Genomic DNA, 14080 nt, shown 5'->3' on the forward strand with positions numbered 1-14080 from the left:
ACTCGCCATGATCCGCAAAATCGTGGTTCGATGTTATTACTAACAGGAACCACAACTTTCAAATAGTTTATGGTTTGATATTATTAAAAAATCACCATGATCTACCAAATCATGGTCCAATGTTATTATTAACATGAACCATAACATTCACATAGTTTATGGTTCAATATTATTAAAAATCATTATGATATGCCAAATCATGGTTCGATGTTACTATTAGCAAGAACAATAATGTTGAATCAAGAAAGTGACACTCTTAAACTTGTCATCCGAAGTCATCTCTTCTACCGCAACAAATCTTCCCTTCAGCCTACAGTCTTTTGCTACCACAACATCAAGTAATGAAGTAATCTGCAATCTCTAAGGAGACGTCATCCGCAATGTCCTCATCCGCAACAAAGACTCTGTAGTTAACTTGTTTTTGACTTATTTGTTTACATTATATTACCCAGTGAACATTCATTGTTGCGATAAGTCAAATATTTAGTCTTTGTTTATTCTCTATGTTATTTCTCGAGTCTCTATAAATAGAGTACTCATCTTCATGAATGAATACACATTTCCATTCTCTCAATATATGAATTCCTCTCTAAATTCTTATCTTCTCATATTCTAAGATCTTACTGAACTTTCTATGAAATATATTAAGATTAAACTCTCATATCTGTTTCAGAGCAAGTCCTTGTGACTTCATTCACTTTAAGTTGATCACGTGAACTAACTCGGTTTGAATGCAAACCTTGTTAAGAATCAGCTTAGTGTTTACTTGATACATAACTTGTTTTCATTTACATTTCCTTTACTTTTCTGCACTTACATTTCCACATCTAAATATCTAACAACTTTGACTTTTTATTATTTTTGAGCTTTATCATCCTTTGACATTAACTAATTTTCGCAATATATAACCTGCACTAATGTTTGTTAAAGTGTTTCTCAAAAGTTTTTTCTCTCGACAATTAGTATCAGAGCCAAAGTGGTTGCTTTTTCTCTCAAAATCCTTCTATACCACTAAAGCTCATTCTCTCAAAAAATTCAAAACAAAAAAAAAACAATGGAAATATGGCACAATCATTATCACTAAATGTTTCCAATAGAGTTGGTGGTTCTAATCGAGCCCCAATACTTGTTGCAAGTGAATATCATCACTCGTCTCAAAGGATAGAGAGGTATCTAAAAAGACTTGGTAGAGATGTGTGGAGATGCGTGGAAGAAGGACCACATGTTCCCATTCTTACCCCAGTTCAAGCCGATAGTGCTGAAGACATACTAGGAGGAGGTCAAGCTGCAATTAATCGTCCCACTAAAGATGATATTGATAAGATGGAAACTGATGCACTTGTTTTCTATGAAATCTCATGTGGAGTGGCCCCAGACAACTTCGACATCATCATTAACTGCAAGTCAGCCAAAGAAATATGGGATGTCCTCAAAAACTTGTGTGAAGGTTCTGAGCAAGCTCAAGACAAGAAGCTCATCACCACACTCAACGAGTTTAACAACTTCAAAGCTCATCCTGGTAAGAGTCTTGAGGACTCCTTCAAAAGATTCAACAGTATTGTCACAAAGTTATCAAATGTTGGTACCGTCCGAGACAATCATGAAACAAACCTTAAGTTTCTTAATGGTTTAGGGTAAACACTGGACTACGGCAAAAATGATAGTCCAAGGAGATCGGAAGATTCACACTCTATCTCTCTTCAATTTATATGGCGAGCTTCAGGCACAAGAATCAACTGTGCTAAAAGATTGTGCAAACTTCAGAAGTGCACTTTCTCTCATAGCTCAAAGCCCACAAAACAAAATCACCCAACCATATGAACCTTACCCTCTTTCTTATGAAAACCCACTACAGTGTTACGAAGACGATACAAAGTATGATGATGAAGAAGAATTTCAAAATGCAATTTCTCTTGTTAGCCAACAATTCAAAAGGCTACCTCCAACTTCTTTTCGTAATAATACAAAGTTTACCAAACCACCCTTCAACCGAAACTTCAATCCGTAGAACAATCATTCTTGATATCCCAGAAACCCTCATCAGTCTCCGCAAACCTAAAACACTCATCAATCCAAGGAGGCACCGCAACCCGTCAAGTCAAATGACTCTGGTACCTCAACCGAAGATAAAAGTGATGTTATCATTTATCACAAATGTAACAAAGAAAACCACTTTGCTAAAGATTGTAAAGCTAATGCGGTGAAGGACAAAGCATTCTATATTAGAATGATCAGGAGATGGAAGAGAAAGAGAAGTCAAGGATAGAGGTGGACCAAGTAAAGAGAAATCATCAAGTTTGGTCGTCAGGAGATGAAGATGAAGACATCAACAACATCAAGGGCAAAGGAAAATTATGCATGGTGGAAACTGCTGATGAGGACATATCAACAAAGCTAGAGAAAAACTATTGCTTCATAGAAAAAGATGGAACTCTAAGCATTGTTGAAAAGGTAAAACTCATAATCCAATCTAATACTTATAGCATGCATGATTGTCAACACTTCTTAGACAACCTTAATGACACTTGTGTTGTCATCCTTTCAGACTATAACAAGGCCTTAGATGAGAATAACATAGTGTCCCAAGAAATGTTTCATGTGAGAGGACGACTAAAAGATAAAATACTTACAGTTTCAATGTTAGAAAGAGATTTAGTGTTAGAAAACTATGCCATAATTTTGTGTGAAACTCAGTTAGGAATAGCTTTGCATCAAAGGGATTTAGCCCAAAAAAAAAAAATCACGCTTAAATCTATTAATCGAAAAGTTGTTTAATGAAAGTGAAGCTATTGAAAATCTTGTGAATAATGGGATCGTAGATAACATGTACAATTGGGGTTGGTCCAATAGGTATTCAACCGCAAAGGACTCATCAGCTCGATTTAACAAAGACGGTCTCTATGTCCCTCTGTGTGACAACCTGAAATTTATCCCGTCACTGTAACCCATTTCTGTCAATAAAACTCGTCTTTATGGAATTGTTTCGTTAACATTTTGGTTTAGGTTAATTAAATTAAGACTTTTATTATGATTTCATGAGTGTCCAAACGAATTAGAAACATGTGAAACACCCTCCATATTCTTTTTAAAAGTTTCTAATTCACGACCACGTCGGGTTACGACAACTTAATTGGGTACGACCATAAGCTCCATTTAATGTCGATAGCGGGTAGATTTCCACCAGGCCACAAACTCAAACCCTATATAAGGGTGAGTGGACTTCATTTGAAGCTTTTCCACTCTCTCTCTCTATCTCTCTCTCTCTCTCTCTCTCTCTCTTTCTCTACCCTCTCTCTTCAACTCAAATTTGATCCAAAAACACCCCCTTTCAAGCTCCGTGTTTAAATCATCCAAAAGTGTAGAAATCAAGTGTTTACGGCCCATTATCAACCCCAAACCGTAAACACCCATAAATGGGGTTTTGGAGCCCCAAAACCCTCCCAAATCACTCCTAGCAACTACTGGATATGATAAAAAAAAACAAACTAACACAGTTATTAGTTCTGACATTATCAAATTTTGACAAAGTATCCATTTTTCTAATGATAACTAGAATCACTAGCTTCAAAATTAGAACCCAAAATAGTTTTGTATGGTTTTGTATGAGAGATTAAACATGGTGCAGTGTCGATCAAATTGAGAATTTGAATATGAATTTAAAATATATGTATTTTATTTTTGAATCAAAATAAGTTTTAGAATAAGTTTTAGGGGTTTTTTTTAGAGATTTTAGAAGGAGATCTTACTTAGATCAAAATATAATGACAGAATAACTTTGAATCAAGAAACAATTGAAAAAAATATTGGAATAAGAATCGTAATATATTGTGACAAGTGATTCAAACTTAATCCATGGATTCATAGAAAACCAAATCGTATAAAAACATATTAAATGACATATTAGTTTCATGTTAGCAGATTGTGTTGAACGATCATTCTTTTATGATCATAATTAGAATCGCAAACTTCATAATTAGAATCCAAATCCAAATTATAATCCAAATATGAAGGGATATATTTCATTTTTGAATCAGATGAAGATTCAAAATCAGTTTCATAATGATTTTCTCGAGAGATTTGGGAAGGTGATTTTAATCGGAGAAAAATGTTTTCTTAAACAAGCTTGATTAAAAAAAAACAAGAACAAATATTTATGTAATCCAGGGGAAATCTAGAACGAATGAGATTTGGTCATTTTGTCTGACAAAATTGTATTGTCTCATATGACGTAGGGAAAGATCCCCGCAAAACGGGGGTTAGAAAGTGTTCAATTGTAAAACATAACAGCCATGGAGTCCTAGACTGTTGTCAACCACCAATCAATTATAGAACTCATCCTAGGTTCATTTCTATCACAAATCCTTTCCTTCAAAGGGAAAAATTGTCTAAGAATGTAACATACCCACACAACACAGTAGAAGCATATCCTCTTTATTCAAAAGTCTAATATCAAAATATCAACCCTAAATAAAATAAATTACCAAAAAAACACGAAAAAACAAAAGAATAGTGAACCCTTGTATCATGCCAAAACAATTTCAAGCTTTAAGGAGCCATCACGGTGTCACTTTGAATGGAGGCTTGGATATTGATTTTGTGTAGATATCGAACGCAAGAAACTCAACCATATCTGAAAAGTAACCAAGAAGATCGTTAGTGTTTTGGATCCAATGAAGAAACAAATTCAAGTGAAACAGACGAAAAAATAGTTCATACCGGAGTAGTCCCATTTAAGAGCCTCTGAATTTCGTGAGTTCAACTGAAGACATTTTCGGTAAGCTATCATGATTTCAGTCACTACTAACATAGACAAAACTACATTAATTATAACAGGATGAAAAAGCATTTTGTTGAGATAACAAAATATTTAGAAAACTAACAAATCTTATCTATCCAACAAACTAATACAAAATACAGGTAAACCCATGATAACAACAACAACAACAACAAAAAAAAAAGGCCTAGGCATTTCGTCAAATACCTGGTGGGCAGCAGCCATAACTTCATCCATAACAATAAACATCTCATTCTTATTTTCAAATCCTGTTGGATTTTCAAGTAGCTCACGAAATGGAACACAACAGTAGAGCCTGAATCAAATATATAGAGCAATGGCGGACAGTGGTGGTGATACTATGGAATGCTAGTGATGTGGTAGTGCTGCCGTAGAACGAATTTCTCAAAATCAAAATTGTATGCAAACATTGAATTATGTTAAAAGTTACCGAAAGATAAACGAAATTCATACCAGAGGTGTATTGGTGGTGCAATCGGTGTTGTCATCTGGTAAACATCAAATAGAATCCAAATCGACCTGCAGATAATTACAAATAGGTTTTGGAAATGGGAATTTCTTGCAATTAAGGGGGTGTTTGGGATTGCGTTTAAAAAGTGCTTATTTGCTTATTGGCTTTTTGAAAAGCTAATAAGCCAAAAAAAGTGTTTGACAAACTCAAAATCACTTTTCAAAATAGCTTTTCCATAAGCTTCAATAAACACTTTTTAATAATAATGTAAAACGTGGCTTTTTGAAACTGTTTATGACTTTTCAGCCAAAATAACTTCAAAAAGCACTTTTTAAGCCAAACATTTTTTTAACTTATTGACTTATTGGCTTTTTCACTATAAAAGTTTATCCAAACACTTTTTAAAAAACTCTTTTTACCACCACTATAAGCAAATAAGCACTTTTATCTAAAAACACTTTTCTAGTTAAAAAAGCACTCCCAAACACCCTCTAAAGAGGGTAGAGCGATTGTAATCTCTTGCCTGGTCACGAACAACCCCATTACGTACAAGAAGAAGCCCCGAAACAGAGTATGTTCACCGATAGAAGCTACCTCGGTGAGTAGATTAGGGCATCGACTTTAATTTTGTTGATATCTTTGTCGAGTTTCATAATTCGTTTAAGGATGGAGTAGTGAGGCGCCGGTGTAGAGGAATTGAATTTATGATGATTTAAGGAGCAGACGGTGGTAAGATAAAGAGGCATCGGGCTCTGTAATTACGGGAACAATACGGATAGAATTTTAGAAAAACAAAAAATGGTTTTGGTCTAATAGGACCAGAATACTGTTGCTAAAGGTACTTCAAAATTAAACTATATATAAATTTAACCCTATATATGACGATCTATCATAAAAATCATTGAAATTTTGATCTTTTCAAAAACTAAATTAAATTTACCGATTTATTTGGTAAAAAATGATTTTTTTTTTGCAAAAAAATTACCAGATAACCTTGAAAGTTTAGATTCTATCGAAATACATTTATTTTTAAGGTTAAACTAAATTTTTTCAACGATTTAACCATAAATCTTTTTCAAAATGAAACTACTTTTATTAAAATACGTATGTTTAAAATAATATTTATTTTGATTTTTAATAAAACTTAAATATGCCCTAAAAACATTTAGCACATAATCATATAGAAAAGTATTAAAACATTCTGGATGAATAAATTTATTTTATAATGCCTAAACAAAATATCTACAACTTCTTTAATGAATTTCATTTACAAAACATTTGAAAAAACCGGCCCAATATATGATTGAGTTGGTCAAAGTCCCATGGAAACAATAAACAAGGGCATAAAACTAACCCAGTGTATTTTATAGGTATATCAGTATATGCATTATTTTGGCCCAATAAATAGTGTGTTGGATTTTTGCTTGAAGATCCAACCTTAACCTAGGACGCAGGCAAGGCGAGGGAAATTGAAATACTCAAGAATCAAGATATCTTTCTCTAAACATAAACTCCCAGGGATACATATACAAGTGGTTAATTATTCGATCAGTTATTTTGGTTTTTGGTTTAATTGTTTAGTTTAAATAGTTTTTTAGTCTTTCTAAAATAATCATAATCAAACCAAATAACAATTAACGGTTTACAAGTTAAATCAAATAACATTTCACTTGAAAAAATATTAAATTGAAAGAAATAAATATAGCATGTTTGTTCTTACCAAATAAAGAGAACACAAATACATAAAATAACATGTCATATAAATATAACATGTTAGCTCTTTACCAAATAAAGAGAACACCAAGCATGTAATGTTTATTTCATTAACAAGTAATAAATTAAGCGAAAACATTGGTTATTAATTAAACAAAAACATTAAATATAAAATATTACACGAAGCCGTGGAGCTGTAGGAATAATTTGAGGCTTGAATGAACACATTGTTGATTATCTGTGTAATAATGCATGCAACATAAATATAAAATAATAACAGTCATTCATTAACAAGTACATTATGCAAAAACTTTGGTTATTAATTAAACTAAAACATCAAATACAAATTATTTATTTATTAAAATAAATATATAAATACATATTTAATGTCTTACTCACTTAAACGAAATTTGAAAATAATAATAATAATAACCAAAACCAAAGATCATTTGTTATTCGGTTAACCAAACAAAAAAAAAAAAAAACCAAATAAAACAAACCAAATAACCCAAACATCATTCGATTTCAGTTTTTTCACACATCACTAGATACATTTCCAATATTCAAATCATATTTTCGTAAATGGATTAATGGATAGTGGATACCTTTTGTCCCAAAGAGTGAAGACAGGAGTTTGAGACTTTGTTAGAAACTAAACAGATTTGCAATCGAAGTTAGGTGAATTTGGTGTATGAAATCCAAGATTCACACCTCCATGCGTGCGGATTGGAGTTGGAGTAAAACTATAGACACAAACATGTAATCCTATCATTCATTCAAGTTTATAAACTCACTTGAGTATGGTCCTCCTGTCAATGTGGAATTCATTCACATACTCACTTCTTTTGCTAACTTCTATTCTCAAATACCCAACTTTGAATGTCGATCTCTCATTCACATATACTCCATTTTGGATATACGATATATCGTTTCAAAGCTCTCATAGAGTAAACACAAACTCATTTAAAGTTAATTATATATACAACGTATGTATATATTTATATATGTTCAAAGTTAGTAAAATACACATATTTATACAAAATTTTCCAATAGACTTGGAGTTCATAGTTGGTTAAACCTTAGGATTTATGAGCTTCTATTTTTTTAATTTCAGTAATGATTTTTCTGAATATCGATATTTTTAGAGTTCTGATTATTGTATTGTTCAATTTGCTTTTATCTTTATGATTTTTATCTTTTCAATATGATTACATATCTTTGTTTCATAAAATATTTGATTTTTTGATCTACTAACAAACTCTGTACTTTCTAATTATGATATATATATATATATATATATATATATATATATATATATATACACACACACACACACAAAGAGAGAGAAAGAGAGATAGATTCAAATGTTTCTAGCATCTATTGTGTGTTTAAATACACCAATAAGAATTCAAGAAATAATAAATCATTAAAAAAGTATTTTGGACCTTTTGTACTTTTAATAAAGGAAATGATTTAATTGAAATCTTGCAATTAAGGAAATAAAGTAAATATATTTGACCTAGTCATGTGTGTGGTCGAACACGTTCATCATCGACATCAACACCATCACCATCACTGCTGCCCACTTCCTCTCTTCGCCGACCTCCATCTTTTAATTTCTTTAATTCTTAACAATTCCAAACACTCAGTTGGAGTGATACTGTTACTGCAGCAGGTATCAAGCACCACCGCCATATATATAAACTTTTTTTGATCCCTTTTTCGTAATTGATCAACCATGAAGACTCAGTTGGAGTCATGTTCCTTTTTCTTTGTGTTTCACTGTTGGGAAAAACCACCACCGAGGGGTGGTGGTGTTGCTGCTGTTGTCCATTGAACACCACCAAGAATCACTTTTTCCTCACCATTCTTACCAATCAGCAACAACTCAAACCACCTGCCATCTACAGCTGTAACAACCGAAAAATACAACCCAAAAATTTTTGTTTTAATATTACTAAAAACCACAACATCAAATGTTATATAATAAAACCATGAATCGTATGTCTCAAAATGTCATAATAAATGTATCAATTCAAAACTGAAGTCAATATCATATCAAAATATATGAATAAAACTCCCAGGATAAAACTGCAACTATGGTGTGTGTCATGCCATCAACCCGAGATCTTCCCCTTGCTAGCGGAAGTACCTGAAACCAAAACTGAAACTGTAAGCACAAAGCGTAGTGAGCTCCCCCAAATTACCACATACCATACAATAACACATAAAGCACATACTGGGCCTTGCCCACTGCCTCAGACCTAGATCCGGAAACTGCATCGGAGTGAAGTCCGGAAACTACATCGGACCGAAGTCCGGAAACTGCATCAGACCAAAGTCCGGAAACTGACCAGAGCCTTGCCACTGCATCGGACCGAATTCCGGAAACTGTATCGGGCCGAAGTCCAGAACTAACTAGGGCCTTGCCCTCTGCATTGGACCGAAATCCGGAAACTACATCGGACCAAAGTCCAGAACTAACTAGGGCCTTGCCCTCTGCATCGGATCGAAGTCCGAAAACATATTGAACATAGCATAGCATAATCGTAACATATATACTACATACTGCATCGGACCGAAGTCCGGAACACATAACACAAAGACATGCTTGAATCACAAAGACGTCAAGCACACTAACTACTACATCTGACCAAAGTCCGGAACTACTGCTAACTAAACGGATCAACATTGTGGTTGTAGACCTGTTCCTACTGGAAGGAAACTCACCTCGTAATGTTGGCTGTTGGGATGCGAATTCTGAAACTAGCTGACTGCTGCTTCGGAACTCCCCAGCTACAATCCCATAAACACTAAATCAGATACTGATGATTGCTCTCAGGGTAAAATGACTATCTTACCCCTGGTCAAAGTCAACTTCCCGTTCAAAGTCAACTTTAAGTTGACCGGACTCGCCGAGTTGGGCAGCAAACTCGCCGAGTCCCTAACACCTTTTCTAATCCTTTACTCGCTTCAACTCGTCGAGTTTTGCAAAGACTCGACGAGTTCTTCTTCGATACAAACATCGATTCCATCTTCATCTGACTCGCCGAGTTGTATGAACACTCGTCGAGTCCTCCTTCATCCTATGAATGTGTCTAGGCTACGGCTTGCCGAGTTGTATAAACAACTCATCGAGTCTATTCTTGAGGCAAGAAGATTGTCTTGGACTCGTAGAGTCAGGGCGTAGACTCGCCGAGTCCCTCCATTTCTAGATCTGAGCTCTAACTTACCGAGTCGATTTCCCACTCACTGATTCTACCCTAAACTCTCAAAGGGGGAAAAATTGGGGACTCGCGACTCGACTCGTCGAGTCACTACTAGAAAAACAGCCTTTTACGACGCTCATTGCGCGTCGTAAAAGGCTCAGACGACGCGCAAATGCGCGTCAAGGAAGGCCCTGTCATAAAGAGAGACGACGCGCTTTTGCGCGTCATCTATAGACGACGCGCATTTACGACGCTCATTTACGACGCACAATTACGACGCACGTTTACGACACACAATGCGTATCAAGGAAGGCCCTGTCATAAAGGAAGACGACGCGCATTCGCGCTTCATGACCTTACGACGCACGTGTTAATGACACACAATGCGTATCAAGAAAGCCCCTGTCAAGAAAGGCCATGTCATAACTTAAGATGACACACATTTTTGCGTATCATAAATTTAAATGTTTAAAAAAAATTTATATATTTATTAATTTTTAAAGTAAATTTGCATTTAATTTCTCATAATAGAAATAAAATACCATATACAAAAAATACAATCCATTGCATAATATAAAATAAAATTTCATACTCAAAAAATAAAATAAATTGCACAAATTATAATGTCATACAAAGAATCATTCAAATGTTAAACAAAAATAATACATTGCTAACATGGGTTATACATTCCTATAAAACTAACAAATAATCATACAACTCTATTTCTTACTTGAAAGGAATGCCAAACATGATTACAAGTCTCCCTTAATCTTGATTACTCACCTGCTTAAGTAGAATGCTGTTGTTGAGAAGGTTACCTAGCAATAGAGAAAAACACAACACCTCTCCCACAATCACAACATCATTTACAGAAAAAGGGTTGTCAATTACTTTCATTAAGACTTTCATTCAATCACAAAAATATTAAATAAAAGGGTGAAAAAAATAACTTACTTTTGATAAGTTGATCTCCCTTAGAGCAAACACAGCTAAAGCATTGAACAAGACCCTATTTCAAAATTTTGTAAATACATAAATCATGACACCTGATACTGGAATACACACTTTGAGACATGAATTAATACGAGTAGATTAACCTGGATACATAGGAAGTAAAGATGGAAGGTGCCAGAACTCCGGGGGCATTGGGTTGGTTCTTTCCCACTCGCACACACACCAAAATAAGCCTGCATTCAGAAAGCTGCAGGGGTGAGTCACAATTCAAGAATCTGTTAAAATTTGAGGAATAACAAGTTCAACCAAAACAATATTAGAAAACAGTGTTAAATGTGAATCATAACAATGTAATAATTATCAAGGTGCTGGAATACTTGAAATCTAGATTATTTACCTTTTGATTGTAAATCTAAAGATTCCTCATGCACAGATTATGTTCTTGTCAACTCTTGCATGGTGGTAAATTTCAATTTAGCTGGTTTGTCTATTCTTTTCACCTGATCTTTTCAGCTCTAGGCATCCTATCTATTTATTCGTTGCAGACTAGTGAGCTTCCATCATTATGTTCTTGAAATCTTGATTGTTAAACTTCTAATTTTGAATCTGAGCTTTTTATTACAATGTTACTATTGTAGCACTTACTTAATGCACACATATTTACTATGATTAGGTTCTTGTCAACTCATACATGATGTTAAATTGCAACTGAGATATCCATTAAATCCACGTAAAATGACTATTTCGCCCAAATTTTTGTATCTTTACTAATTCTTTTGTACATTAACTCACAACAATGAACTTTGAATCAAATGATCCAGACTTCCATTTTTCTTCTCATGAACTGTATCGTATTTCTTATTAGGAATCAAGTTTATTGATGTTAAATCAACTCTCTTAACATTTCTTTCCTATCTTGTAGTTTTTACTAGTTTGCTTTATAACATTAATGGTAAAGTAAGACTGTTATCTCCTGACATTGATGATAAAATAAACTTCTTAATTCTAGGTTCAAGTACTCCAACACTTTGCTTTATAACATTAAATGGTAAAGTAAGAAATAACCTTTATGTTGTTCGAGGAAAACAATATTTGCCTCCATCCGAGATTTGTCATGCAACTGACTACAAAAGAGAAAACCCAGAATTTATTTCACAATACATAAAAAATAAAAAGATTTAACGCTCTAAAACGTAATTAAAAAATCCATTTAACAACCTGATAGTAGGTCGCTCTACTTCAAGGACACCAGAAATCAGTTTTTCACCACCAGTGACAAGAGCTAGCCTTGATGCCATTTTATGGAAGAATCTTATCTTGAAAAAGAATAATATATGATTTTTTATTGAGAAATAAAAAAAAAAATATAAAAAATACAACTATCAGATTAATTAATTTGCTTGTTGGGATACCAAGCATCGGTGAGAGTCCGGGTTTCAAGCATCCAATCAGTGTGTAGTTGCTTTAGGGCCCTTTTACTTTTAATTAATAAAATATTAAAACAAATATGAAAAAACATAAAAAAAAGAAATTAAAAGGGCAAAACAGTCGTTTCAAATCTTTCAGGGACCAAAACCAATTTTGTAGTTTTGTCAACAAAAAAATAGTAATTTTTATCATTTAAAACTTCAATTCATAAACACTTAACCACTATTCAGCATCACTTCTAGGTAGAAGGGTAAAATGGTCGTTTACTCAATAAATAACCAGTCTATATGTTCATTTATCACTTTCAAGAGACAGATATCATTTATCCATCTAGAAATTTAACATAAAAAAAAATAAAAAAAATAAAAAAAAAAGGAAGAAAGCTCTTACCTGTTATGCAAAGGACCATAACATTAATCAACAACCATCCCTCATGGCCATTCCTTGAGAAGAATTGATAGATGTAATGTGGTGATATTGCCTTGAAAATAGAAGGGTAATGATATATGATGTTGTAAATTCCAATAAGAGGAGTAGTCAATGTCCATGCACCCATGATAGGTGAGAACAAAAAGCTCACTCTTGCAGTTCCAAATTTTTGAACCAAAAACAGAACAACAAGAACTAATGCAGACAGAGCTTCCACCAGAGCTGAAAAGTAAAAAAAAAAACATAAAAAAATATGACAAGATCTTTATAAATGTAGTTGAATAAACAAAAATCAGAGGAATGATGCACAATATCACACTATAATTCCATTATTTATATAAAGCAAAGTCAGTCTAAGGCTTTTCAAAGCAAAATTAATGTTGCACTTATAAACATGAAGCACTCAATACTTGGTTTAGTGATGATATTATTGGAAGAAGAAGTACCTGAGCCTCCACTTGTTTGACCTGCATCCCATCTGTATGCAAAAATCTAAACTTTATTTATATTCAACACAAACTATAATTCCATGTAAAAAGAATTCATTTAATTATGTGACAATCTGGCTTCAAGATGTTTTTGAGCAACAAAAGTTTGACCTAATTTACCTGGTGATTGGTTCCTCACGAAGTAGGTAGGAAAGAGATTGATGCAATTTCTTGAGTATGACCAAAGACACACACTAAAAACATACACTTAAGGGATAATGCATGCCCTGAATCTACATAACAAATGAGTGTAAATGTTGTATGTGAAAAGGGGTTTGCTTAACCATTTCATAAGAGATTATTCAGTTATCATCTTAAGATTATGCGTTTTATTAAAATTTAAAAATAGTTATAGATTAGATGGTCTAACCTTTTCAAAGACACAAATGATTATGCTTCCACCAAATGAGAAATATCCAAACTGTATATACATCAATAAATAGGAAGACGTGTGAATCTGAATTAGAAAGTGAACGAGGGTAGAAATGGAAATTTACATATATAGTTAAATAAATTTGAACCTTGTCTCCTTTCTGGACATAATCTCCCTTCTTTTTGGTTAATGTTATATTAGCCACTATTGTTGCTCCATTTGCCACAAATGCCACCTGAA

General features: G+C 33.6%; 1 protein-coding gene across 1 annotated transcript; it reads left to right on the plus strand.

The window, feature by feature from the left end:
• The first annotated feature begins 1062 nt into the window (after positions 1–1062).
• On the plus strand, positions 1063–1638 carry LOC145099836 (uncharacterized). The gene has a single exon (XM_079037338.1). The coding sequence runs from the start codon at positions 1063–1065 to the stop codon at positions 1636–1638; it is 576 nt and encodes a 191-aa protein (XP_078893464.1).
• Positions 1639–14080: the final 12442 nt, after the last annotated feature.

Source organism: Lactuca serriola, chromosome 4, assembly GCF_051521515.1.
Source record: "Lactuca serriola cultivar US96UC23 chromosome 4, Lser_US96UC23_V15, whole genome shotgun sequence".
Classification (NCBI taxonomy): Eukaryota; Viridiplantae; Streptophyta; class Magnoliopsida; order Asterales; family Asteraceae; genus Lactuca; species Lactuca serriola.

Coding starts and splice junctions, on each gene's coding strand:
- LOC145099836 (XM_079037338.1), top strand. CDS start 1,063: ATGGCACAATCATTATCACTAAATGTTTCCAATAGAGTTGGTGGTTCT.